Source organism: Meleagris gallopavo, chromosome 3 (assembly GCF_905368555.1).
Source record: "Meleagris gallopavo chromosome 3, MGAL_WU_HG_1.1, whole genome shotgun sequence".
Lineage (NCBI taxonomy): Eukaryota > Metazoa > Chordata > Aves > Galliformes > Phasianidae > Meleagris > Meleagris gallopavo.
In genome coordinates, this window is record NC_139406.1 from 47,550,839 (window position 1) to 47,576,813 (window position 25,975).

At 43.4% G+C, this 25,975-nt stretch overlaps 1 protein-coding gene across 1 annotated transcript in view; it reads left to right on the plus strand.

Moving 5' to 3' along the window:
• The first annotated feature begins 5,601 nt into the window (after nucleotides 1-5,601).
• COLEC12 (collectin subfamily member 12) overlaps nucleotides 5,602-25,975 on the plus strand; it is a 91,239-nt gene continuing 70,865 nt past the window's right edge. Inside the window, exons 1-2 of the mRNA XM_085220849.1 lie at nucleotides 5,602-5,821; nucleotides 17,414-17,464. Coding sequence (XP_085076975.1) covers nucleotides 5,815-5,821; nucleotides 17,414-17,464 — 58 coding nt within the window. The 5' untranslated portion in view covers nucleotides 5,602-5,814. The remainder of the gene's footprint in view (nucleotides 5,822-17,413; nucleotides 17,465-25,975) is intronic.

A 25,975-nucleotide genomic window follows, 5' to 3' on the forward strand; every position in this document is an offset into this window, starting at 1 on the left:
CACAAAACACATGGCATGTAACAACATCTGTAAGATGCTACTCAGAGTTGATAGAGCCAGCTTCTCCAAGTAGACTGCTGCCTGCAGGCAGATGAAGATAACTGGAGGCAGCAGGTCGCTGGCATTTGGAGAGCCTCAAAACACGGCAAGATCTTCAGCTGCTTCTACCAACATGACCCAAAACATACCCAGTATCATTCTGATATACTCCAAACAACTATCTGACCCCATCAGATCCTGACCAATCAGAAAGCATGTCTGAGGAAGTCAGAATTATCTTAGTATGTTTGTTGAAATAAATCAACACTATAAACAAACAAAATGTTATTACTAATCTACACAAAGCTACTTCCTCTAGCATCCTAATAAAATCTGGCATTATTTGGTTTTAGTTTTTCCATCCTTGACATTAGGCATTCTAGCAGTGGAATTATTCTTCATTAAGTGAAATTTTGGTGCACTAAAGTCAATTTTTCATTGCCTTAACTGCTCAGCAGATGCAAGAGCTACAGTTGTTTTCAGTAATTTTGACAAAATACTGTGCAAAAAAATTGGTTTATAAGTTGCCAGAATAAAATTTCCCAAACTTTCTGACCCAGAAATAGTTACTTTTCACTCAAATTTAAAAAAATAAATCATAATGATGTATTTCATCAAATATAAAAAATAAAAGACAGTTCTCCCTAAGTATTGTCTGTAGGTAATAGTAATAACTGCACTTTTATTTGCATTCTATCCATTTGTTTTTCACTAAATTCAGAGTAATGTGACTATCCGCTCCGTTCTAGAGCCTTGCCATGTCATCCTTTCAGGAAGTCAAGATTTTAGAAGGAAAAAAGTCACAACAATTGATAGAAAAAAGAACTGGTGCATGAGCCTTAGTGTCATCAAAGTCCAAGCCGTATCTACAACAAAAGTCTGTTTCTCTGAGTAGCTTCAGCACGCTGAAAAGATAAGCAGGTGCTTTGCTGCTTTCAGAATCTCCTTCAGGTTCCCAGTTATTCAAAACAGGAAAGGGAAAACAAAAAAAAAAAAAAACAACAAAAAGCCTTACTTGTCACAGGCAAGTCTACATAACTAAATACTTTCAAATTGTGATGCTAATTACACAGATTAAGGAAAGGCTCATCTGTAGATTTAACTAAATTATCAATAAATAACTTCACCATTTGTGGATTTAATAAAATTAACAGTAAATAACTTAGCTGTTTGTTCAGGAGCATTTACAATTTTATTACCCAGATCCAAGGATGATTTCTTTGCTCTGGACACAGATCCAAAAAGGTCATTAAAAGCAATATGAAATTGTTGTGGAGAAAAAAAATATCATTAAAATACGTCATAATATTCAACTTTCGCTTTTAAAATGCATATTTTGTATTGAGCCCAAATGATGCAAACTTCAGACAAATGATCTCCCACATAGAACTCCTTCTTCACACGCAGTTCTCTTCAATGATGTATTCAATTCTTTTTCAGATTTTTGTATTTAATTGTTACCTTTTGTACTGCATGTGGACTCAAGCTGTTAGAAGGCTGTCAGTCAAAGAGAATGCCACATATATCTTTTAACATGCTTCCAACATCTCTAAGACTCATCAAATTGCCAAGTGGCTTCTGGTTGGAGAAGAAAGGAATGATTCTGACAAAACATTGTAAGTTGAGCTCTAGGAAAGAGGCAGGTCAGAGGAATGGACTGTTGTGGTGTCCAAGTGAGCAGGAACTATATACATTATGTTTTTGCATAATTTCAGCAAATTTGCACAATTTGTTCAAACATACAGAGAGATCAAATTTGTATCTTTTGAATCACTTTAAAGATTGAACACATTTTGCAGAGTAGAAGCGAGTGTGAACTAAATTACCTTTCTTGCTGTTCAAGGGGGGATAGTAGCAAGGAAAACAAGAACAAACAATGTGGCTGGTAACTGCTTATGGTCACACTGTGCTCCAGTGCTCACTTGGGTGCCTCATTTCATTATTTGATGAATAAATTTTAGTAGGTCTGTCTAACCAAGTCATATAGAGTGGATGTAATATTTCAGATGGACATTTGGGGACATTTTTGTTGTTTAGTGTACAGGAGACTGAAACAGAGACAGTGGAGAAGAGACCAGAATTCTCCTGTTAAGCCAAACTGCTTTTGATGGAGAGGCTATGTGCTTCATAACATCAACAATTCAATGATATTAACCTCATTAATTACATTTGCTAAAGTACCCTGTATCCATGAACCATCACCAGTGTGGCTTCCCCTTTTGTGCGTTCATTAACCCTAAGACTGATAAATGTGACAGTAGCTTTCGGAAGCAATACCTACTTCTGGTAAACGGAGGTGGGTCAGAGGGAAGAAAGAACTCTGAAATGAAACTTAAAATACTTGAGACTGTTCATCTCCCCACACAGAGACCTTGATGGTGATCATGGCCATCCTGAAGAGCGGGCAGCTGGCTCTCAGCCTTGCCCACTGCTGGATGCAGACAAGGCAGAACGGATGGTTACACGGGACTGCAGACGCGACATCTCGTCACACGTTGCAGCAGATAGGACACATCCATTTGAAACCTGTGTGTATTGCACATTACATGGCCTGTGCCACTTGGAGAGTAAAACGCAGTGATTGCCCATAGTGACATTTCTACCCACCTATGTGTGTTCTTGTGAAGGCATGCCTTTTTTGTTATTAAGTAGGCATGTAAGCTTTCTTATATAGTTATTAAACGTGGGTTTGTGTTATATACACCTAGCGCTTATACAGTGCTAACAAATTCTGCAATATTTGATGTCTTCAAGGTTAAAATCTTCTTATCTGTAGTATGTTTCAAAACATAACAACATTCAAAATGAAACTCAAATTATGGCAAGCTCAAGTAACGACAAATAATGTTATGTATTCTGAAATATTGGCTAAACACAGTCCTGAAAAAAGTGAAAAACATGTTTCCATGCCTTTCATTATGATAAAGGAATTCGAGAATAAGTTTTAAGATTGCCAAAAAAAATCTTTTTTTTTTTTGTATATTTGCAATTCCATTTTCATTTGACATAAATACATTATCTGCGTATTTTCAAATGTAGTGTACAGAGTTGAAATCAGACATTGAACTCAAATAAAAACATGACTTCTATGAAGTGTCTCTCACCAGAGAGAAATACCTCTCACTTCACAGCCACACCTTATTCATGTCACTGCCTTTTGGCAGTATGAACATTTGTGAACAACTTTTCAAGGATAAAGTGAAGGAAGAATAAAACACCATCAAAAATCTTTGATGAACACCTGGAGAGCTCACTGCAAATCGTGGCCACTGCCATTGAACCAGGCTGATGTGTTAGTTCCAAAAAACAAGGTCACATATCCTTTTTGTTGCCCTCATTTTTTCTTTTAATAATAATAATAATAATAACAATAATAAAACACATAAAAAAGCTATATTACTTATAAACATTAACTATATTATATGTTTTAAATGTGGCCCAAGACAATTCCTCTTCACTCCACGCAGCCCAGGCAAACCAAGAGATTGGGCACCTATGGAGTAGAGGAAAGATTTAACACACAAACAACAGTGAGATGTGTCAAAGAAACCATGAAAACAACAGAATAGTTCTCAAGCTTTCTGAATTTCTTTACAAACACATATTTTCAAAATTGTATTAGTAGAAGATCATCAGTTATTTAAATATGTAAAGGATATATAAGAAATCTGATGTGGAATACAAGCTATGTGACTAAAAGAGAACACAGAGGCATCTTTTAGAAATACGAAGTCACTCACTATCTCCACAACTTACTAAATGTTTTTAAAATCACAAGAAATGAGGTAGATTTGGGGCCTAATTATTAATCATACTTTTTTATGGATTCTAAATATTCATCATTTTTCTTTCAACAAGTAAGGAATACGCTTCCCCCTGATACAGGAATTCACAGTAAGTCACAGACCACAGGTCTCTTCACTGTTTGGTTGCTATCCATCACTTCACTATGGTTACTCTCTGAAGAGCTGAAAGAGTTATCAGCAACTGCTTCTGGTGAATTTTCTAAATTCTTACTCACTCCTGCTCCTTGTGCATTTTATGATATCATAGATTTTGGTAATTCTTTCTTTGCATTCCTTCAGCACTGTGGTCTCAAATAATTTTCCTTTAGAGAAGTGCGGTTTCATTACCGTTCTTTATTCAGTGCATGATAATGAAAAATTTCTTCTTGGAAACATATCCATGGGCTTTGGATCAGAGTTGGGATAGGCTTTTAGTTTGGGAAGCTGAGCAATATCGATTCTTCAAGAAAACTCTAAGTTGACTTAGGATCCAAAATGAATGGTAGAACTGACCAAGAATTAATCAGTCCTACCAATATTGTGAGTGCTGTTGGTTTAATCCAACACTCTACTGCAGGGCTTCCTTAATTACCTGATGACTGCACTCAGATGTAGTAGTTTTATTCGTGACTTGCACCAAAAACAGATATTCCAGTCAACTACCAGAGTGTCAGTGAAAAGCTGAGTCATGTCTCTTTGATACCTGAGCCCTGCTTTAAAGTAGCAAATGGCTCCTGCAGCTGGTGTGCAGGCATCTCTGGAGGTATCAAGCTGGAAGAGAATGAGTACTGCAAAACTTGCTCAAGAGGTTGCTAAGCCAATCAAAAAGAAACAAATTCAGATTTCTAAATCCTGGCTTTAATTTTTGTTCTGCACTGGTTTTGATTTGATGAATTTGATGAATTTACTCCCCCATTCCTTGCTCAGGAAAGACCCTACCCAATAGGTTTATAGTGCTTTTTGACCTTGTGTTAAACCTATGCTGTGATATCACACTACAACTCTGCAGGGACGCTGTGATCCCATCAGAGTCACCAAATGGCTGAGAAGGTTGTATAGCACCATCCCTTCTTTCAGCATTGCCCCATGCAGCAGGCTGGAATACCTCCAGCTGTACCACAGAGGCCAAATCACCCACGTCTCCTTTCTGCAGTGGGAAAGCCTCTCAGGCGCCTGCACTGCTTTGCTTATCCCCAGAATGAAGCGGTGTACGGTGCACGAGCTCTGCTTCATCAGCACTGATGTTACTGGTTGGAGTAGGATCACAAACCTGTATTGCCGCCTTCGATTGCCTAAGTAAGGGCAGGTTTGCAGCAAATCCCTGTGCGCCTTTCAAGAAAATAGGAGTCTGGAAATGCTGCATTATTCCTGGCAACATCCAGAACGAGAGAAATAGAAGACAACCAGCCTGTACATCCCTAATCCCACAAGTATTTACACACATTCTTCAGGCCACGCACTGAGCGGGATCCCTTGGAATCCAGCAGGACTGTTTGGGGCTGAGCGCCGCACGTCCCAGCTGATGGGTTCGCATCCGCGGTTTGGGATTTCTCACTTGGGTACCAACGAGGCGTTCGGACAGTCAGGAGGCCAAAACTCCGTGTGCCTGCAACACGCGCAGGGAGGTCAAGAAGGGACACCGCATCCCATCCGGGATGCCCTCTCATCACCGACGGGTGACGGGCGAACCCCATCCCGTCCCACCGCCATCCCAGCCTCAGGCGGGGCCCCGAGCCCGCCCTCACGGCCCGGCCCCGGCCGCGGCCCCTTCCCCGGGGCGGAGGGAGGGAGGCGGGGCCGGGCCGCTGCTCGGCGGGGCCGGGCCGGGCCGCTCGGGGCTGGCGGCTAGAGGAGCCGCGGCGGAGGGCAGCGGCAGCGGCAGGGGCAGCGGCAGCGGGCAGGGCGCGGCCGGCCCCCGGCATGGCCCGGCAGTAGGCAGCCAGCCCCCGCCGCGCCCCGTGCGTCCTATGCGAGCCGCCCCGGCGCCAAGATGAAAGGTAGGGACGGCAGCGGGGCGAGCGCACACGTGCGGCGGGCACCGGCGGCGGGCAGGGCAGCGCGGGGGAGCGCGGGGCGGGCGGGGCGCATCTCCGGCTCCGCGCGGGGCAGCGCGGCAGCGCCGGAGCGGATCCTGCCGTCCCCCTGCGCCGTCCCGCTCTCGGCACCCGCTCTGCGTTCCCCCCATCCCCGTCTCCGCTGTCCCGCGGACGAGACTCGGAGTTCTCCCCCAGCGGCTTGTTTATTCCCTGCCAGCGCTGTGCGATGTTTCGCGGTGTTGCTTCTAAACATCTGGCAGTGATTAGGTGCCAGCGGAGGCTTAGCTGGCTTGTGAAATGTATCTGGCATATTGCTCCTCAACATCCACCGACTGGAAAATATTTGGGCTTTGCTTTGCATCTGCTAGAGCTGAAACTTTGTTTCTTTTTCTCTCGTTTTTCTCTCTCCCTCTCTTGTTGGGTGAAAGTCTCCTCTTCTGCCGGCTGACCCCGTCCCATAAAGCTGGGGCTGAGATAACGCTCTTTCAAAGTCAAATAAGCAGATTGCCGAATCGGTGTAAGATACGTGTGGGGCTGCAAGAAAGCTTGTGTAGGAAATCGGCAGCCTTGCAGTGAGAGGCAGAGCCTAGGCACACCGGAGAGCAGTCGCAATGGGAACATCAAAGGAAAGTGTAGGAAGAATTGGGAGTTTGCAAGAGTTGGGTCTGTTTCAGAGACAAAAGTACACTTGAAGGGTGGAAGGGAAAAAGCACACATGAAAATTGCTTTTGGGCAGCAGTGTGGCTGTGCTTGGATTGTAGGGGCTGGTGCCAGATGCCAGATGCCGGTAAACACTGCGACACTGACATGGAGTTTCCAGGGCCGGGAACACTGAGTGGTGCGATACTGACTTGAAGAAAGGCTTTGGGGGATTCTGGTTCTGGTTCCAGTACTGGAGGGGGCCTACAGGAAAGCTGGGGAGGGACTTTTTATAGGGGCGTGTAGCAACAGGATGAGGGGAAATGGTTTTAAACTGTAATAGGAAGATTTAGAGTAGATATTAGGAAGAAATTATTTACTGTGAAGGTGATGAGACACTGGAACATGTTGCCCAGAGGCTGTGGATGCCCCCTCCCTGGAAGCATTCAAGGCCAGGCTGGATGGAGCTGTGAGCAACCTGGTCTAGAGGGAGGTGTCCCTGCCTATAGCAGGGGATTGGAACTAGATGATCTTAAAGGTTCCTTCCAGCCCAAACCATTCTGTCAAAAGAAAAAAAGAAAAAAAAGAAAAAAAAAAAGGCTTCTATTCTATTCTATGGCTCCACAAGCCTACCCACACTATTTGAGTTACTGCTGGCGTTGTGACATAATCTCCCCACAGGGCCCTGCAATGTATTTAAAATAATATATTTATAGTGTATTTGTAGGTTATTCATGCCAAAAGCTTTGTCATTGGCTTGTCACTACGGGTGTAAGTGTCATGGCAGGAACAAACCAAAGCAATGGGAGCCCAGTAATGTCAAGCCATGGGTGTTACCACTGTAGCCTTGCTTTGGGACTGGTGCAGGGCTGTTGTGTGGGGCAGGCAGGATGCCGAGGGCAGAGCACAGCAGTAACACATTGGGGCAGCCATGCGCTGTGCTGCACGGCACCTGGAACGAGGCACTGAGCCCACTGAAGCCAGCAGGTGCTTTGCTGTAGCAATAGGTGGGTACAAGACATGAGGGGAGCTGGAACTAGGTGATCGTTGAGGTCCCTTCTGACCCAAGCCATTCTATGGGTCTATGATTATATTTCTGCCTCCTTCCACTCTGCCTGCAGTGCTGTGTTTTGCTGAGTGGAGAAGTGGCACTTGGATAGCCATGTTCTCACAGCCTGGCAGGGGGGATGCTCTGTTCTGCTTGCCAATCCCTGCCATCACCTTCCCCAAAAGCGATCACAGCCATCTCATTTCTACCTCCCCTAGAAATCAGTTCTAAAACATGCAAAGAACTGTTAAGTGACAGTGCTAATAACCGGAGAAGCCTTCCAACCTATCATCAAGTGCCATTGCCTGTGTCATGGAAGCTGCAGAGCCAAAGCAAACTTTGACTCCATGTCTTCTTTTCCTGGTGCTTATTTGTTTTTTCATAATTTCTCGTTAAACTTGATGGGGGTGATAAGTGGAGGAGTTGGTGCAGTGACACCAATAGCAAAACGATCTGTTGATTGCAGCTGTCTCTGCATCTACCCTCTCTGGAGGACGGAAGAATATCTACATAATTACATCACTGAGTATCTGTACGGAATAAATTATATTTTCCACTGCTGGTGTTTGTAACATGCTGTGCTTTAAATCAGTAAAATAAATGGAAGTTTACATTTGATGTGCTTGCAGTTGGATTTGCAGCAAACTACACTGAGCTCACAAACTTTGCAATACTTTTAAGTAATAATTCATGTAATTTTTAAAGGGACTCAGCTGGTTCACAGTTACATATATTTGTATCAAATGATAAGTTTTCTTCTAAATTTTAGTTATGTACTGAGGAATGAGACATTGTTTGTTGCCTGGGAAACAACTGGAAACAGCTTCCCACAGTCAACACCACATGGTCAAAAACATCGACCTAAGTGAAGAAAGAGGAACATGTTGTTAAAACTTTTCTATATCGGTGATACCTTTTGTAGTGATCATTTGAAACCATATCTGTAACTGGTTCTGTCGTGGCTGCTGTGGTTTTGCCATTCGCAACATGGCTTTTATTTGGACAGTGATCGATCACTGCTGCCCCAGATCAGGCACTGCCACAGCCCAGGTGGTTCTGTGGGATGGTGGCTCTGGCACAGCAGAGGATCTCTGTATCCTTCCGTGGCTCCTTCTCTGATCACTTCCTCCCACCCTGCTGGCTGCACTGCTTGGAGAGCGGTGCTCATGGTGGACGAAAAGTCGGCTGTGCTGTAACAGGAGGGAGCATCTGGAAGAATGCCCTATGCTGTGCAGTGCCTCTCATATAATAACAATAACAACAACAACAATCTCCTCTGCATTCTAACTTAGAGCCCAGATGCAATCTGCAGGTGAAACTTCCACCTTCAAAACTGGAATGTGCATGCACCATTCAGTTGCTCTTTCATGAAAAGCCTTGAAATAAATGGTCTGTTTATATGGTGTCCACCTCCTTGGCATATTTTGTCTTTCCCTTGAACCATTTTGATGCCACTGCTGTGTCTGTAGAATAAAGTGATGTCGCTAGTGGTGGAGAAGCGTGTCTCCCTCCCTCTGTAATCTTCCTGTGCACAAAATCTGATGAGTGGTTGTCTGCAAAAAGGCCTTCCCAGGATAGAAACAGCAAACTGCACGTTTCAAACAACCCAGCCCAAAGTGTTTTGCAGGAGCCAGACAGCATCTGAAAACCAAGGATGAGGAGCGGGGCGATCCAATAACCTTCACTCAGTGCAGTTATAGCACAGCTCATATGAATATAGTGACATAAACATGAAACATATGCAAAGCTCGGAGTGGTGTGTGTTGGACATGTCACAGGACCCTACTGCAGAAGTTCAAAGGCACGAGCAGCTACAATAAATGTGTGATAAAATGCAGAGCAAATCCCAGGCAGTGCTACTCCACAGCCGGTGTAACCCGGACTGGCTGGTAGCAATGGGGGATTTTAAACATATGTATGAGAGAGATGATCATGCATGCGTGTGTCAAATGATATTCTCCTTAATGCCAAAGAGGAAAGAAAGCAGAATTTTAGGAGCTGTGAAAATAAGAGGGAAATCTGTTTTTGCACAGATAGAGCTATTGCTCTGCAGGTGGCTATTGAGCAGAAATAGCTAGTAAGCTATTGAATGCAGGGTTATTTTTGATAAGAAGTCGTGACTGTGCATCTTGACTTTGAATATTCTAACTTTCCTGGCTACACAGGACCAAGAAGAATGAATTGAGCTGTGTGAGGAAGGCTCTTCCTTCTGCTGCTTTGGAGAACAGGAAATTCTGGACGAGTTTTGCTACAGCTGAGAGCTGAACAGAGCTCTTTTTTGTCACGATCACTTAATGCTTCGTTGAAATCCGTGCTCAAAGGCCATTGTACTCACAGGTCCAAACACCTCTGCTTGCTTGGTTGGCAGGGAGGGGGGGAAACATGGTCCTGCACAGGGGTACAGCTGGTACGAGCTGGCAGAGCTAAGCCAGAATCAAAGAAAGAGTGCAAAAAATGTCAAGGATGAAGGCAAATCAGCACTGTGAAGGATGTGTGCCTAGTTATCTCCAACTGCACAAAACACTTCTTATCCTGAGGTTCTCTTGTGTCAAAACAAAGATATCCCCAGTGGAAAGCAAAATAAAGACACCTTTTAGCAGGCACTGAAGGTGAACATGATCCTCCTAACAGTGTGAGTGTGGTCTGTGCAAGCAAGGGATTGAAAGTGAATTGTATTTGGAGTCTGACTGCTCCCACCTGAAGTTACAATCCCTTTTAGTGCATAAATTTGAGGTGAAGACTGGGACGTCGCTAGGAAACAAAGTGGATGACTTATGGGAGGCAGTATAGGAGTGTGGCATTCAGGAATGCTGCTGTTTAATGCTGTTGTTAATTGCCTCCTCTAACATGGAGACAGAGAGGCAAGATTTTTCAGCGCACTAATGAGAACAAATCTGTTTGCCCTTAAATCATTATACTGAAATATGATATGATTTAATAAACCTTTAACTTCTAAGGTCGACCCTCTGCACTGTGCAGCTGGTGCTGGCCCCAGTGCTGCAGCCTTGCTCTGAGGCACTCAGAGACTGTGCAGGTTTTGGTCAAGAAACACCACTGTCTGCTCTCATAATTTCATCCCTAAAAACAAAACTGGAGCTTTTTAATCTTCCGTCTCTTTTTGTGCATTCTCTCCAATTTTGGGCTAGAGGAATTGGACTGTAGACCAGGACCATAGCACTGAAAACCCATTTGTCACAACCGTTGGTTTTTTTTTATATTTTATGTATGTATTAACTTACGAGAGACACAGTCCTACTTTTGGATAAGTCTCAAGAGAGAATCGATCACCTGGGACTTTGCCTCTTGCTTTCTTGTGATACTGAATGCAGACCACTTCCTAGTTGTGAAGGTCAGGAATAGGGAGAAGCCTTAGGTTCTGCCTGGATCTAGGCTAATGCCAAAGGATGCTGAGGGATGCGAGGAGGTGGTCTTTCTACTAGAGCTCATAGTGATGAGGCAAAGGACTGGGTGGAAAAGCTGCACTCAGAGCCAGCCACAGCGACCTGCTGGCTTGGGACTGTATCAGGAGGGACGGGTTTTCATCATGGGTTGTGTTCTTACGAGGGAGGATTTGTCAAAACAGAAGCAAAGAGAAAGACCTGCATATGAAAAAGATCTGTACAGAAAAAATGAGTGGAGAAAGTCAGGGGAAGGAAAGTGAAATGAAACATCTGTGAAGAAAGAGGGGTCAAGCAGCGCAAACAGGAGACTGTCCAGAGTAACAGCCATGAAAATCAGTGGAAACCAATTAGACTGATGAAGTCATCAACATCTGAAGGCTGCAGCTGCTCAGTGTGCTTCTGCTGGCTCAGTTTCATCAGTAGGTCAGCACTTTGAAAGTAGACCCTCTTAATAGTGACCAGAAACACATATAAATCTGATCACTCCTCAGAAAGCTTTTGTAATCTGAGATGAGAAAGATATTGGTGCTCACTGTTCTCTTCTGTCTGAACAGTTGTTAATATTACAGAAACCTCACAAGTGGACAAGTTTTTGTCTTTTGGAGAGAGGGCTGATGTGGAGAGGGCAGCCTTGGGACACCGCGAATGGTTCCTCCCAGAGGCACCATCTGCGTCAATGCTGATTTATGGGTTCACAAGAGGATTACCATAATTTTTTACTAATAGGCACAGTGTCTTTACAAATGATTAAAAAATAATTATAAAATGTATTCTTGGTAATATTATGACAACTGTTTCAAAAGCAGTGCCTCCTATCTTATGATGTTGTCCCACAATGTCAGAGGCGGATGTTGGTGGTGTTGCAGTAGGGTTTGAACCTTCCTACCAATATCTCATTATGTGTTGTTGCCATGAGACAGATGGCAGCAGAGGGGCAGTCTGACAGAATGGCGTCCGACATGGAAGTGCAAATGAGGAAAAGGTGTGTCACTGAGATCCCCCATGCAGAAAAATGGCACCTATTGACATTCATTGACACTTGCTGAACACCCATGGAGTCCAACCAGTGTAGGCAAGCACAGTGAGTGGTGGGTGGTGCATTTCAGCAGCTGTGAAACAGTAGATCACCACTGCTGGTACATATTTTTACAAGCACAGCATGCAGGCTCTTCTAGTTGGCAAAAATGTAGAACCAGTAGTGGTGATTGTTAAAAAATAATGTTCTGTAGGAGAGAATTTGCTCTATTGAATAGTATTATTGTGCTCTTTGTATCTGTTGTTTTTTTATTCATGGAAAAGAAATAGGAGGCATTACTTTCACGTCAAGTGGCATATAATGAATTTCACAGAGTCGCACTGAGATACAACCATATAGGTCCCATTAAACTGGTGAGAAATGCAGGGCTTTAACAATTAAAGATCCTGGAGAATGCATATTATGTGGAGATTTATTTTAAAGGAAACTCTTATACTGGATGTCATTGTTGCTGTAAATTACTGCTATAGTCCCAAGTTCCCAGTGTGGTACTTAGGGGTAAATTCTAATGTGCTGTAAATCCAGTATCCAGGGGGCTATAAATTAGTACCTAAAATCTGAGGTGAAACTTGGTACGACAATTTTCAGCCCAGATGCCTCCTTCTCTCCTGAACTATATTTCCACAGAGTTTGAAATTTTGCTCAGAACATTTATGCTTTTCCTTAATTGAAGACTTTAAACAAAGATTACTTTTTAAACCCATGTTTCCCACGTGGACAATTACTAGGAATAATTGGAAGCTATGTGTCTGTAGCCAGCATATGACCCAGCGTCTTTATGGTTCTGAGGTCTACTTTGCTTCATTACCTCATTATACTGAAATGACCAAGTAGGGTGTACTGTTGAAAGATGATAGCTGGAGATATGCATTAGTAGCTTTCTGATACACTTCCCAGTGTTTAATCAGTGTCAGCAATGACACTGATTAAAGCAAAGAGATAAAATGGAAACAATTGCCCTAAAACCACACTGCACCAAAGACTTCTCAGATCTGGTGCTATTTCAGAGAAGGGACCAAGTGGTGCAGTGGCTATAGGTCCTGTGTAGTCTGAGGGCAGATTTAGCATCCTTGTCAGCACTAGCCAACCTCTCTCTTATTTGACCTAAGTACAGACTCCAAAGTGGCCCGTGATTAATTTATTTAAGATTTACAAACAAGAACCAGAAATTACACGGTTCTTCTCAACATATTTTTGCTTTGCCTCTAGCAAATTAATCAAATGAGAACCCAATTTGTTTTAGATTAAATGAATTCCCTCTGTTCACTGTGATAATCCCCAGTTGAACCACCTTCCTCTCCCTTGAAGCACTGTACTTTAACTTATTTGACTGTACAACTGTATTTATTAGAAGTGTTGCAGTAATAGTTTATAACTGGAAGGCAAGCAGCTTTTGGCATTTCTACTCAGCGGGGTGGTTTTATTCCCAAAATATCTCCAAGCCTTGGTTTTGGATCAGAGCTTTTGCTTTGTGCTAACTACTTAATATATTTGATGTACTCCTGCTAAGCTACAGATAGTCACTTATTTTCAGCAGTTTGCTGTGAGCTCTGAGTGCTGATCTGTTGCTGGCCTCCAAGGGGACTCTTGTAAACCTGATACAACAGGTCTCCAGCAGTCCTTCTCCTGTGCAGTTAAATACAGTTGGTTGTTCACGTGTTTTGCCCAGAGTTCACTTTTATTAACAGACCCTCAATCTGCCAGAGCTCAGCAGAAGTCAGTGGAACAAGAAATGGCTTTTTTACCAGCTCTTCTCTTTTCTTTGTCTTTCTTATTCTAGATTACCTCTTTCAGCTGAGGGCTCTATAGAGCAGTCTGTAACTAAGATATGGGTATCTTTTCAGCAATAAGGAGTAAATCCTTCCACTTAAAATGTGAAAATGGATTCTGCTTTGTTATCTGCTTCAAGGAGGAGTACATTCTTCTTATTTTGCACCTAAGAAAATATTCCTTGCCTACATATAAGTATACACCTTATGCATATATATGCATATATATATGCAGCAGAAATAATGCATTAATTCCAGTTGTCTTTGAAACCAAGGGCTGAATTTAAACTGTAGTAAAATATTTCAAACTTAGGGCTTTCACAACATCAAACAAAGCTGTGCTATAGAGTTTGCAGCCACATTCAACTGTATGGACAGCACTGATGTAAAATATCTTTTTTTCTTAGTGTTAGCCACAGATGCTCAAAACTCATGTATTTCTTCCACTCTGATTTTTGATACTGTCTTTAAAACCATAAGGCGTAAAAACATCGTGGAGGTTTTCTTACTATTTACTTTCCTAATTGGTGTGTATTTTTTTAACCTTTGTAATTCATCAAAGACTACGTTTTCTCTGAGAAACCTACACATTTGCTTTTCAATGAAAAATTGGGATCTCCTGTATTTCCCCAATTCAAAGATATCACAGAGCTATGAGATTTTTGTACACCTTGTATGAATCAGGAAGGTTTTCAGCACTGGAACTTGTGGCAGAGAACTGAGTGTTTGCCAGCTCGTCAGCACAGTGCTGTGAGGAGTAAGCTGGGGCAAATGGCTATGCCTCAGGACTTACATTTATGGGCTTGTTTCCCAGCTTTATTTTTAATATTTCAAACGCAGGTTTCTCATGAAGAACCACTAAAACTTTCAACACCTCATAGTCTCTTTTTTTCCAAGGGATGCAGCGCTGCTCATTTCTGAAAATTTAGTCTGATCTCATTTTATTCAGATCCGCCTCCCATCTTTATTTCCCTTAAGCTTGTTACACTGCAGTTAATACTATTCAAGATTATTTCTATTGCATTCGAAATATGTAAACATTGCATTTGCAATATAAAATTTGGGCAAAGGTCATAATGGTGGTTGTGACTGAAAAACCTCTGAGCTTAGACTGTTAAATAATTCTAACAGACTTCCCCTGAACTACTTTGTTGCCTGCTGCTAGACCAGCCCCTGGGATTAAAATAGATCTTATCTGATGTTTAGATTTTAGAAACAGGAGGCCAGCCCATTTGCTGACAAAACTGGCCTAGCCCATCCCCACTTCATTTCAAATGCCACTACTGCTCTTCAAAATGAGATTTGGAAAAAAATTATCCCTAGCAACCATGTAACGTTGAAAATATTAAGAAGTATATGTGTATATATATACACACACATCCTTGTATATATACATATATACGAGTCCAGAGAAACAGCAGGATGACAAATGTCTTGCTAGAAGTCAACGCAGTTGGCCTACATGTGAAAAACCAAATGGCTTATTTCTCCCTTCAGTCACTGATGAGAATAGAGGAAGGCCTTTGGCCTGGTCTAGTATTAAATGTGGAGGTTGGTGGCCCTGCCTGTGGTGGGGGGTTGGAGATTCATGATCCTTGAGGTCCCTTCCAACCCTTCTGTGATTCTGTGAAATGCCTTTCAGAGGTGGAGGGCTCTCCACTGCTGGCAGCAGCAGTGAAGGGATGTGAGGGCCTGAGACAGTGGGAAGGCACAGCCCTTGGCATAAGTGGGGCCCTGGGGTGGAGGTACATGGACGTTGGAGATGTGGTGCAGGATTAGGCCACAGGACTTCAGCACGGCCTGGCTGCACAAGGCAGATATGGATCAGCAAGGCAGGTTACGCTCCCAAGAAACAGGAGGCGATTGTGTTAGCAAGAGAAGGCAGGAAGCTGAGGGCTCTGGCACTGATAACTTTTCTGTGCAGCTTTTATCTTTTGTGCAAGAGGGGAAGGCTTTTCCAGATTAATTTACTGCTGGGATGAGAGGCTTGGCAGTTGATTCCTTGTGGTCATTTGGTTTATTAGAATTTGTTGTGTTTTGTCAGGTGACATTGTCTTCAGATAACATCTGGTACAATGGTGAGGTGTTCTTTCTTAGAGGGTAGTTGCTGCCTTCAAAATCAGGATGTGTCTGAGGAGTGCCCACTGGTTCTTGCATTTCTTAAATGCACAGCTGAAACGAGGGTAAAGATAGACAGGAGCACCTCTGGCAGTAAGCAAAATGAGTAATATCTGGTGAAGAGTATGAGTTTTGAGTGTTTTGTTTTAGACTTTGCTGACCCTGGATGAGGGCCATATGTTTCCTTCACTTTTGAGTCCATCCTCCAACAGCCATGCTGTGTCCCATGTCAGCTGCAGCACCAGCCCAGTCTCACGATGCCAGCAGCTTGTTCATGCACAATAAGGCTGTGGACACCTGTATGGGGCTGCTGAATCACGGCCTGAACCTCTGATTGATCACCTGAGGCGAGCAATGAGTCAGCCACGGGAGCACAGGTGAAGGCAAATCACCTGTGCTGTAGGAAGGGGTGGAGCCTGGCTCCACCTCTCCTAGACCCATTTAAGAGCTGACTGCCAGTGGGGAAGGATTTCTCTGGAGATCCGATCCATTAGACTTCATCTAGCGAGCCCAGGTCAGGGTGAGTGACTTTCTCTCATTACTCCAATATAAATTATATTATATATATATATATTATACAACACCAAAGAGCTACACAAGCCCAGACTCACTCCCATCATGCATACTTATCTGTTTGGAACCTGCTTTTTCACTGCAGCTCATTAAATGTTCCATTCTGGTGAATTCCTTGGTTGGCCTCTGTGCTTCTGTTTCTTTCCATCCTTGTGTTGACATAGGATCTTGATGAGGCATTCGCAAGTGAGGTGTCTTTCTTGGCACCCAATGCAGCAAGTGTAGTGTGAAGGCTCAGCAAGATGAAGCTCCACAGGATACAGCAGCTGTGTTCAATGTGATGCAGATTTGTCTTGCCTCTACTACTACTGCAGTGCAAATAAAAGCTCAAGAGCAGGCATATTTTGGTAGGGGCTGCTGTCAGATGCTGGTGTTTTCTATATGGTAGGCTTGCAGCTCTTGGGAAATGATGCTCTAGGTGCTGATTTAAAAGAGCCCTGGAGTCTTCCCCAGTGCATGAAATGGCATGTGCAGAAGAGGAAATGGATCTCCTCTGTTTCCTTCTAGAAATCAGGAAGCAGGAGTTGGGCAGTGGGGCTGTACTGCTCTTCCTGGGAGCCAGTCTGGGTAAAGCCTGGTTCCGGCAGCAGGCACAGCTCTCGCCTTGTCCTGTCTCAGCAGAAGGAAGGGTGGGCTGGTAGCAAGAGACTGGGGAAAAAAAAAAGTAGTGAGTGCATTTTTTTCTGCTGATGCCAGCCTTTTCCTTTGAGTAATTGCTGCTGGAAGGAAGTAGAAAGAAATTAAGCTTCTGACAAAATAAATATGTGATTAATAGCATTTTGCTGCTTGCCGACTGAAGATGAGAACGAAAGAGCTGAAATATTTTTTTGTCATTTGTTTGTATTTGTCAGTTCTCTGTCCCACTGTTTATAGATCTTCGGGTAAAGCTAAAGCACCTGTAACAAGTTCTTCCTGTATTTTTCCAGTGGTGGTAGTAACCTGGTGCTCTGTCTTTCTTTCTGTCTCCAGACGATTTTGCAGAAGAGGAGGAGGTGCAGTCCTTTGGCTACAAGAGGTTTGGTAAGTGGCAGCAGGTCTTTCACCGCTCTGTTCTGCAGCGCTTAGCTTAAGAGAAGCAGCTGCTATTAAAGCCTCCTTTACTGGCCTGGCAGCATTAAAACATGTAGGAACAGTCCCATCAACGTATTCAGTCTAATGTCTGGCCAGCAGCAGGTGTGATGAGAAGTTATCAGCTTTATTACTGGATCCTTGCATGAAGCAGTGTTATGAAAACCAAGCTCACACTTCATGGGTGTGCCAGATGTGCATGTACAGAAAAGTACATGCCCCTGAAACTTTTGCTGCCCCTGCTGTGCTCTTCGTAGACCTTAAATTATGCACAATATGGTCAGTTGTGGTCATATGGGACCTCCTTCATGCTTTGCAATGTCAGAACGGCTGAGCCAGGAACAATTCTGTGAGTTTATCTCTTAAAAAAAAAAAAAAAAAAAAAGGAGCAAAAGCTTATGGGATGATTGTGTTCTGAAGCAGTCCTGGTGATCAAAATCCCTTACCACAGCTTTATCTTCTCCTGATTTGGGATGTGGTGATAGCTTCAAAACATGGTTAAACTCTCCTGCACAGTGTTTGAGACTTGAGCGTGTTCTTGTGCTTGTGTATATATAGGGAAGCTCTTCTATTTTCTCTTGAATGAACCCAAAGGTTTTAATTAATACATTGCAATGTAACCTTTTATAAACCACACCTTAAGCTAAGAATTCCAAAGAGATAAAATCTTAAAATGATATTGGTCACTCTCTCATCTTTTTTTGATGGTGGTTCATTGAAAATGGTGTTGTCATGTGAAGGAAGTAGTGCTGTGCATCTCTGAATGGAGTCAGCAGCCCTCAAGGCTGGAACAAGAGTCATTTTCAACAAGGAAAAGCAGGCTGAATTGGAAAAAAAAAAAAAAAAAAAAAAAAGAAAAAAGAAAAATGTCAATAATTCACCCCAAAAGAAACAAGAGGAGGCACGCTTGTGGCAGTAGGCGTACACCAAGGCTGAGAGTTAGGATCACATTCGCATGACCTCTTCCATCCCCTGAACTGCTGCACTGCTCCCTGCTGTTGAGCTTTATTTTGGGTAGGTCAGCCAACCACAGAGCCAGCATCTGTGGCTTAGAAAGTCCTGCCATAAGGCTGCACATAGTTTTTTTTTTTCTGCTTTTTGTTTTTTTTCCTCTGGACTGGGCCCTGGAATAGCAAAAAGAAACCAAAACAACAACAACAAAACTCTCAAGAACTGGGAAGAAATTTTAACTGTATGTTTCTGCATGTTTCCAAGAGTGCTTGTACTTGCGTTGTGTTTGTCAGGGTGAAGGAGAAGAGAAGGTAAGCAGAGTGGCAGGGGCAGGAAAAGGATGTCAACAGTTGTGGAGGTTCCCGGAGGGCACAACCAACCTACAGAGCTGTTTTCCCTTCTTCAGAAAGACTGCCTTAATGTGTTCCCAGTTCTACAGTGATCGCAGCGTCTCCAGGCAGCCTCTGAGCAACGTTGCAATCTTTAGAAGCGTTGGCTGCTCCATTCAGGAAGGTGATGTGCATCTTTTAAAAACCTAGATCCACTGACCGGTCAGATTGGTATTCCAGTGAAGCACTAGAGGTGCAAAAATACAGCCAAGTAGTTCAGGACCCATAGGAAATGTTATGCTTGTTGTCCCAACTTGTGTTCCTTCTTGGCCTTGCGTCCTCTCTAATAGTAGCAGGTTAAATTGTGAGCATTTGGATAATGAAATATACTATTAAGGATATAAAGATAAAGCAGAAAATCAGCTTACTATTATTATTGGTAGTAAAGACAAAGAATGAAGTATTCCTTTCATGTCACTGTGAGATTTTTACATATGGCAATAAGGGATGTGATTTAGTGATGGGACTCGGTAGGTCAGATTGACAGGCTTGATGAGGTTGGAGGTCTTTTCCCACCTCCCTGATTCTATGATTCTATTGTTCTATGATAGTATGATTGGAGAAGCCCAAGGCAAGAGACAACCTTTGCTATAGAAGCCTTTGATAAAAGTGCATTTTGGAAGGAGGCATATTCTTTCTGAAGGCTGGTGCTGTGGAAATCAGCACTTTTTGCATATAGCTGCTGAAGCAGGCAGTAATAACAGCAGCAGTTGATTGGTTGGTTCAGAAGCCATTCTGTATGAACAGCTGTGTGAATATTTTGTGACCAGAGTAGTTCCTGTGTGCTCTGTTAACATGAGACAGGGTAGAAGGACCATGACTCAGGCGCCCTCGGCTCCATATTTTGGAAAGAGTAAGCCTTGTTTGGAGCAAAATGTGCTCCAAGAGGGAGATGGCTAAACCACAACTGCTTCATAAAGAACAGGTTTTGCAATGAATCACTGCTGGCAGCTGGGAACACATGTTGGTCAGCACTTGGCTCACAATCCTTGACCTCAACTGCTTTCCTAGAGTTCAGCTGGGGAGTTTATTATTAGCTGTCTTGTTGCTGGACCCTGTCATTTACTTCAAGAAAGCAAGAGATGTGCTGAAGGGTGGAAGGCACTATCAGGCAATTCTCATTTTGGGAAAGAAGTATTTGAAAAGAAGATTGAGCAGTCACCATCCTGCCAGATGCACTGCTCCCCATTTTCCTGAACATTTATCTTCCCCCTTCTCAGATACACTAATTTCAGGGAGTGTACTGTGCTACTTTTTAGTCCACCAGACTCTAACTGGTTATATTAATTCAAACACACTGAGCGTATCGCAGTAACATTTAAAAATATTCATCACGGATGCAGACGGCAAAGTCCACACCAGCATGTGTTTACTTTTGAGTGCAGGACAAATTCACCGCAGGGAGTCAGGGAGGCCAAGGAAGATGCTCTTTCCAGCTGCCTGGTGCTGTTTGCTTCTTCTCATTGGGTGCTCCAGATGTGCTGCCAGAAGGGCACTGTCCAGTGTCTCAGGTGCCTGTCGTTCTGGGTTGTGGTGGTGAGAACATAATGAAGGATGTTTCTTATTGCTGTTACTTCATAAGTCACTGCCAGGCTGCTTTCAAGTGATCTGCTCCAGATAACAAGTTGTGCCCATCTGTAATTTTCCTCTACCAGCTTGTCATCAGTGCCCTTTCCTCAGGCAATGCTTTTGGTTTGTGTATCCCCTACTCCCTCTTTGGGAAAGAAGGAATGAGGAGAGGGCAAAACATGCTTTTCAGGATTATAGGGTTCTTGAGATGCTAAATCTCAGGCTTGAGAGCTCAAATCATAGAATCATAAAGCAATAGAATAATTTGAGTTGGAAGGGACCCTTAAAGGCCATCTACTCCAGCTATCCTGCAATTAACAGGGACACCTACAGCTAAATCAGGTGCTCAGAGCCCTGTTCAGCCTGACCTTCAGTGTCTACAGAGATGGAGTATCTACCACGTCTCTGGACAGCCAGTTCCAGTGCCTCATTACATTTAACATGAAATATTTTTTCATTCTATCCAGTCTAAGTCTCCCCTCTTTTAGTTTGAAACCATTTCCCCTTGTCTTACCACAACAGACCCTGCTGAAGAGTCTGTCCCTTTTGTTCTTATAGCTCCCTTTTTAGATACTTTAAAGCCACTGTCAGATCTCTCGGAGCCTTCTCTTCTTGAGGATGAGCAGCCTGGTAGATATTAGGATGAGGTTTTTGACTTTCTTCTCTGGCTCTGGACATCAAAGAAGGCAAAGGAATTAAAGGAAGCTAATGGACTCTTGAGGTAGCAGGTCTGATTTGCTCAACTTGTGGCATTCCAAGGCAATCGATACATAGACAATTGCAAATTCAGATTCTTTTTGTTAATGCTTTAGAACTTTAAACCTGCACTAAAAAAATTAGTGTCCAAATTTCAATGCAAAGTTATTCAGTGAATAGTTTGAAGCTATACCACAACATGAAATAAGTGGGGGGGGAAAAAGGGAGTGGTCTTTGAACTGATGTGAAGCCCAATTTTAATCTTTCAGAAAGCAGGCTTCCAAGAATAGAGTTGAAAGCCCTGCTGACAATTAGAAACCTCACAAGGAGTAAAAAGACAGGGCCAGTACACTGCAGATAAGCAGAAGACTAAACAGTTTGTGTGAGATAAGGACCCTTTCTTTGCTGTTAAGAAACATAGCCAGTGTTGGAGGCTATCAGTTTGTCCTCCATAGTAGGGCCCACCTTGTCCCCTGTCCTCCAGACCATAAGCTGAGATCTTTCACCTCCCATGGTGATGCTAGACACGACTGAGTCATGATGTACATTCCATGCAGCAACAGTAATTTACTTCCTGAGCATCATTCCAGTTCTAAGAATTAATTCTAGGTATTTCTAGACCAGAAATGGACAAATCTTGCGAGACAATAATAAAATCTGCTACACTAGAAAGAGTTGGGAAAAATGCCTCTGGTTTCAAAGTATTCTTGGAAAATATGACAATATTTTGCTGATGAGTTGCTGAGGGGCACTGAACTTGATCCATGTAATAACTGTTTCTCACTTTATATTGTTTTGAATATTTTAGGCAGAGAGAAGCTATATATCAGGTGGTGTCTGTATATACAGGTGTATATTTATATCTTTGGTAGAATACGAGTGGAGAATTTCAGGAGTTTAACAATAAAAGCCTTATGAATAGTTTACAGAGAAAAAAAAATACGAAAACTTTGATATTTTATAGACTTTCAGAAAGAGCTTAATATGATACACTTTCCTGCCTGCAAGTAACAATTTAAATGTGATCATGGTAATCCTTAAAACTTGTGGCTTGGATTTTTGTGATAATTCAGGAATAGTGTTAACTCATTAACACTGCACAGAAAGCCTAACTTCAGCCTTTAGCCCTGGATAAACCCAGGCCATTGTTCACATCCATAATACACACATGGAAAAATGCCTGGCATCAGCTTGATGGTGAGCTACATCCACACAAACCTTAAGCCTCTAAGAAAAATAAATAAGTAAAGATCTAATCTTAAGGAATTTATCAACTTTTCTTTATGGTTTGTAAATGACCAGCAAGGGATTTCAGGTGCCACAAGCCACATAGTTCTCTGGGCATTCTTTCACATGTGTGCCTGTGATATGCAATAGTGTGGCTCAGTAGTAAATCAGGAGTCACTGTTGCTCACAAAGCCAGAGGAAAGTCTGGCACGTTGCTTCCAGGCCAGCAATCTCACTGCATTTATTGGATGGAGATTCCATCTGCATGTGTCTTGGGGTAATTAAACCTACACTGCATGGTAGCATCAGCATGCCTGTTCACTATAGGCCAAGAAATGTCACTTGGAGACACTCTTCCAGTAACAATGGCCAGTGGGGCAAAAGGGGGGCACCCAGGTTAGCCCAGTGTGGACAGCATGTCCTGGGGCTGGGGTCCTGTGGGCACACACTGGGGTCTGCATGTATATGCAGGAGTTCCTTTGTTTTTTTATTCTTTATCAGGTGCATCCAGAGTTCCAGGGCCATTGTCAGGGAGTTGAGCTCTTAATAAAAAAAAAAAATTAAAAGGAACATCTGTGAGGAGCTGGAGTCAAGGTGCCTGCATGCCTCTGGCTTTGTCCTCACTCTGTCAGCAGCTTCTGGATTATCACTGATACCTCCCAGCTGAAAATTTAAAACTGCCAGATCTTTCCATGCTGGTAAAGATGGAAAATAGCTGAGGCACCCTGACTGATCCATCAGCATCAGACAGTAATAGTGCAATCCAAGAAGCTGACAGAGCTGTGTGTTCCATGCCAGCATAGCCCAGAGATGTCAGAGCTGTTGGGGTTGATGGGCTTGGGCTGTCCCTCTCCAACCTCTCCTGCTGTGCCTGCATACATATATGAGGCCTCTTAGCAGTTGAATGGGTGACCAGAGTCATTCCAGCTGTGTGCTGGTCTGCAGGCAATCTATTTTTTTATTGTTATGTGGGTTTTTTTTCAATCTAAGTACAATTAAAATTCTTGACATGTTTCTTTCTACATTGCATCTGCATGCCTGGAAGCATACCTTCTCGATCAATCTCTGTCTTTCAGAGATGTGCTGAAAGGTGGCATGGTCACTGCTATGTGTGAAGTCTGCCCTCTGTTTTTCATTAGGGCTGTAAAATAGGTGTGTGGGCTGACTAGAGTGTTGTATTTACAAATGGAATGAAAAATATTGGTTGTGCTGTAAGCAACACCTGGGGATTTTGTATTTGTTTCCCTGTAAACTAGCTGGACAAATAATGAAGCACTTTGCATCAGGTTGCTGCCAAAACACCTAGGCTGCATGTTGGGTTGTTCTGCATCACAAGCCATTACCTGTGAGAGAGAGAGAGAGAGAGAGAGAGAGAGAGAGAGAGAGATTAATGCATTAGAACAAAACTAAGAATTGTGTTTTCAGCTTGATGCTGTTTCCATTGAAAGAAGCACAGGAAAACTGTGGAAGAAGTGAAAATTTCAGATAAGAAGCCATCCCAAGAAGGAAGAGGAAGATAAAATATTCGGAGATACCGACTAGTGGGCTCTCCTAGTGCTGCTGTTGTAGCATTACTGATGTCCCTGGTGAACCCTTCTTGAGTTTTATCCAAAGCAGAGCTCTGCCTCTGCAGCCAGCAGCTGCCATACGCTGCTTTTTACCGCCTGCTGTAATGCTATAAAGCGGCAAGTGCTCAGGTGCATCTGAATGATCCTTGGCTATTCTCTATCTGCTTCTGCTATCCCACATCAGAAAGTTGCTGTGCTTATTACTGGCAGTGACATTTTAGAAGAGGCACACTGGTGCACAGTGAGGCAGAGGATTCCTTTTCTTTTGGGGGATTTTCCTCAAATCAGACCTGATGGTCTCTGCCCTCTCCCACACTTGACAGCCAGCGTCTTGGAACTGGTGAGGCCACCAAAGTAATGCATCACACACTTGTTCTCAGCCAATTTTATGATGATTTGCAGGGAGAAAATTTTATTTGTGAGGATTGAATTCCTGTGAAATCTAAATTTAGGGTTCAGCGTTTTGCAAGCATTTTGCTTGCTTTTAGGTAGCCAATAAAGACACCCATCCTTCAAACAGTGGTAGCAAGGAGAGACAAATGCTGTGTGAAGACATGGCCATATTGAGCAAGAGCTGCATGTTCCCAGTCACTTTGAGTCACTCCACAGGTCTTCAACTCCAAGTATCCAGACTGCGTGGGGAAAACACATATGCTAAGGGAAAAAAGCCTGTGAGAGCTAAAGGGGATAGTGCAAATAAGGAATCACAAAATATTTTGCCATTCAGAGAGATGTAGACTGGCTCTTGCCCAGGAGAACCTTATGAGGTTCAATAAAGCCAAGTGCAAGGTCTTGCACCTGGGTCGTAGCAACCCCTGCTATCAGTACAAGCTGGGGGATGTTAGGATGGAGCACAGCCCTGCTGAAAAGGATCCGGGGTTAAAGGTGGATGGCAAGCTGGACATGGGCCAGCAATGTGCCCTCACAGAAAGCGAACTGTATCCTGGACTGCATCAAAAGAAACATGACCAGCAGGGCGAGGGAGGTGATCCTGCCACTCTGTTCTGCATTGGTGAGGCCTCACCTCAACTACTGTGTCCAGATATGGAGTCCTCAGTACAGGAGAGACATGGGACTGTTGAAGCACGTCCAGTGGAGGGCCACAAAAATGATGCAAGGGATGGAACACCTCTCTTATGAGGACAGGCTGAGAGTGCTGAGGCTGTTAAGCCTGGAGAACAGAAGGTTCTGAGGATATGTGAGAGCGGCCTTTCAGTATCTGAAGGGGAGCTATAAGAAGGAAGGAGACAGACTTTTTAGCAGGGTCTATTGTGATAGGACAAGGGGAAACAGTTTCAAACTAAAAGAGAGGAGATTTAGACTGGATAGAAGGTAAAAGTATTTTACGTTAAACTTAAAGAAGCACAAGAACAAGAGAGGTGGTGGATGTCCCATCCCTGGAGACACACAAGGTCAGGCTGGACAGGGCTCTGAGCAATCTGCTGTAGCTGTAGGTGTCCTTGTTCATTGCAGGCGAGTTGGACTAGATGACCTTTAAGTAACCCTTCCAACCAAGCAATTCTGTGATTCTGCGATTCTGTTTTAAGCTGTTTTTGCCTATTGCAGACACTGACAAGGGGCAGCATGTTGCTTCACTAAACTGAAATGAAACCAAACTCTACCGTGCTGCAACACAACAGTTTAGCCAAAGGAAAGCTGGAATAAAATTTTATCCAGTCTCAATTAATCTTCTGCATATGGCTAAACTAAGCGGAACAGGCGGAGAGCCCAGACATTTCCACTGATTCTGCTTCAGCCAGGGTCATGTGGGTGGCTTAGGGGTCTGGTAACAGGTAGGTGGGGGGGAACATGACCGGGAAAGGGCTCTGTGAGTGCCTGGAGCTGATGGGGCTGTGCATTATGCAATGGGAGCTTGTGTTCTGCAAACACTCTTCGGCTCAGTCAGGAATGTATCTGGAAAATTCACCCTGCCAGGGCGAGGGACAGATGCCTCACATTAATAAAGTTTGTATGTGTTTTCCGGGTTGCAGCTTCTAATGGGGGCAGCTGGAATTTTTGTGAAAGACAAAGGGACCCAAGGGATCCACTTTTCAGCCCAGCTT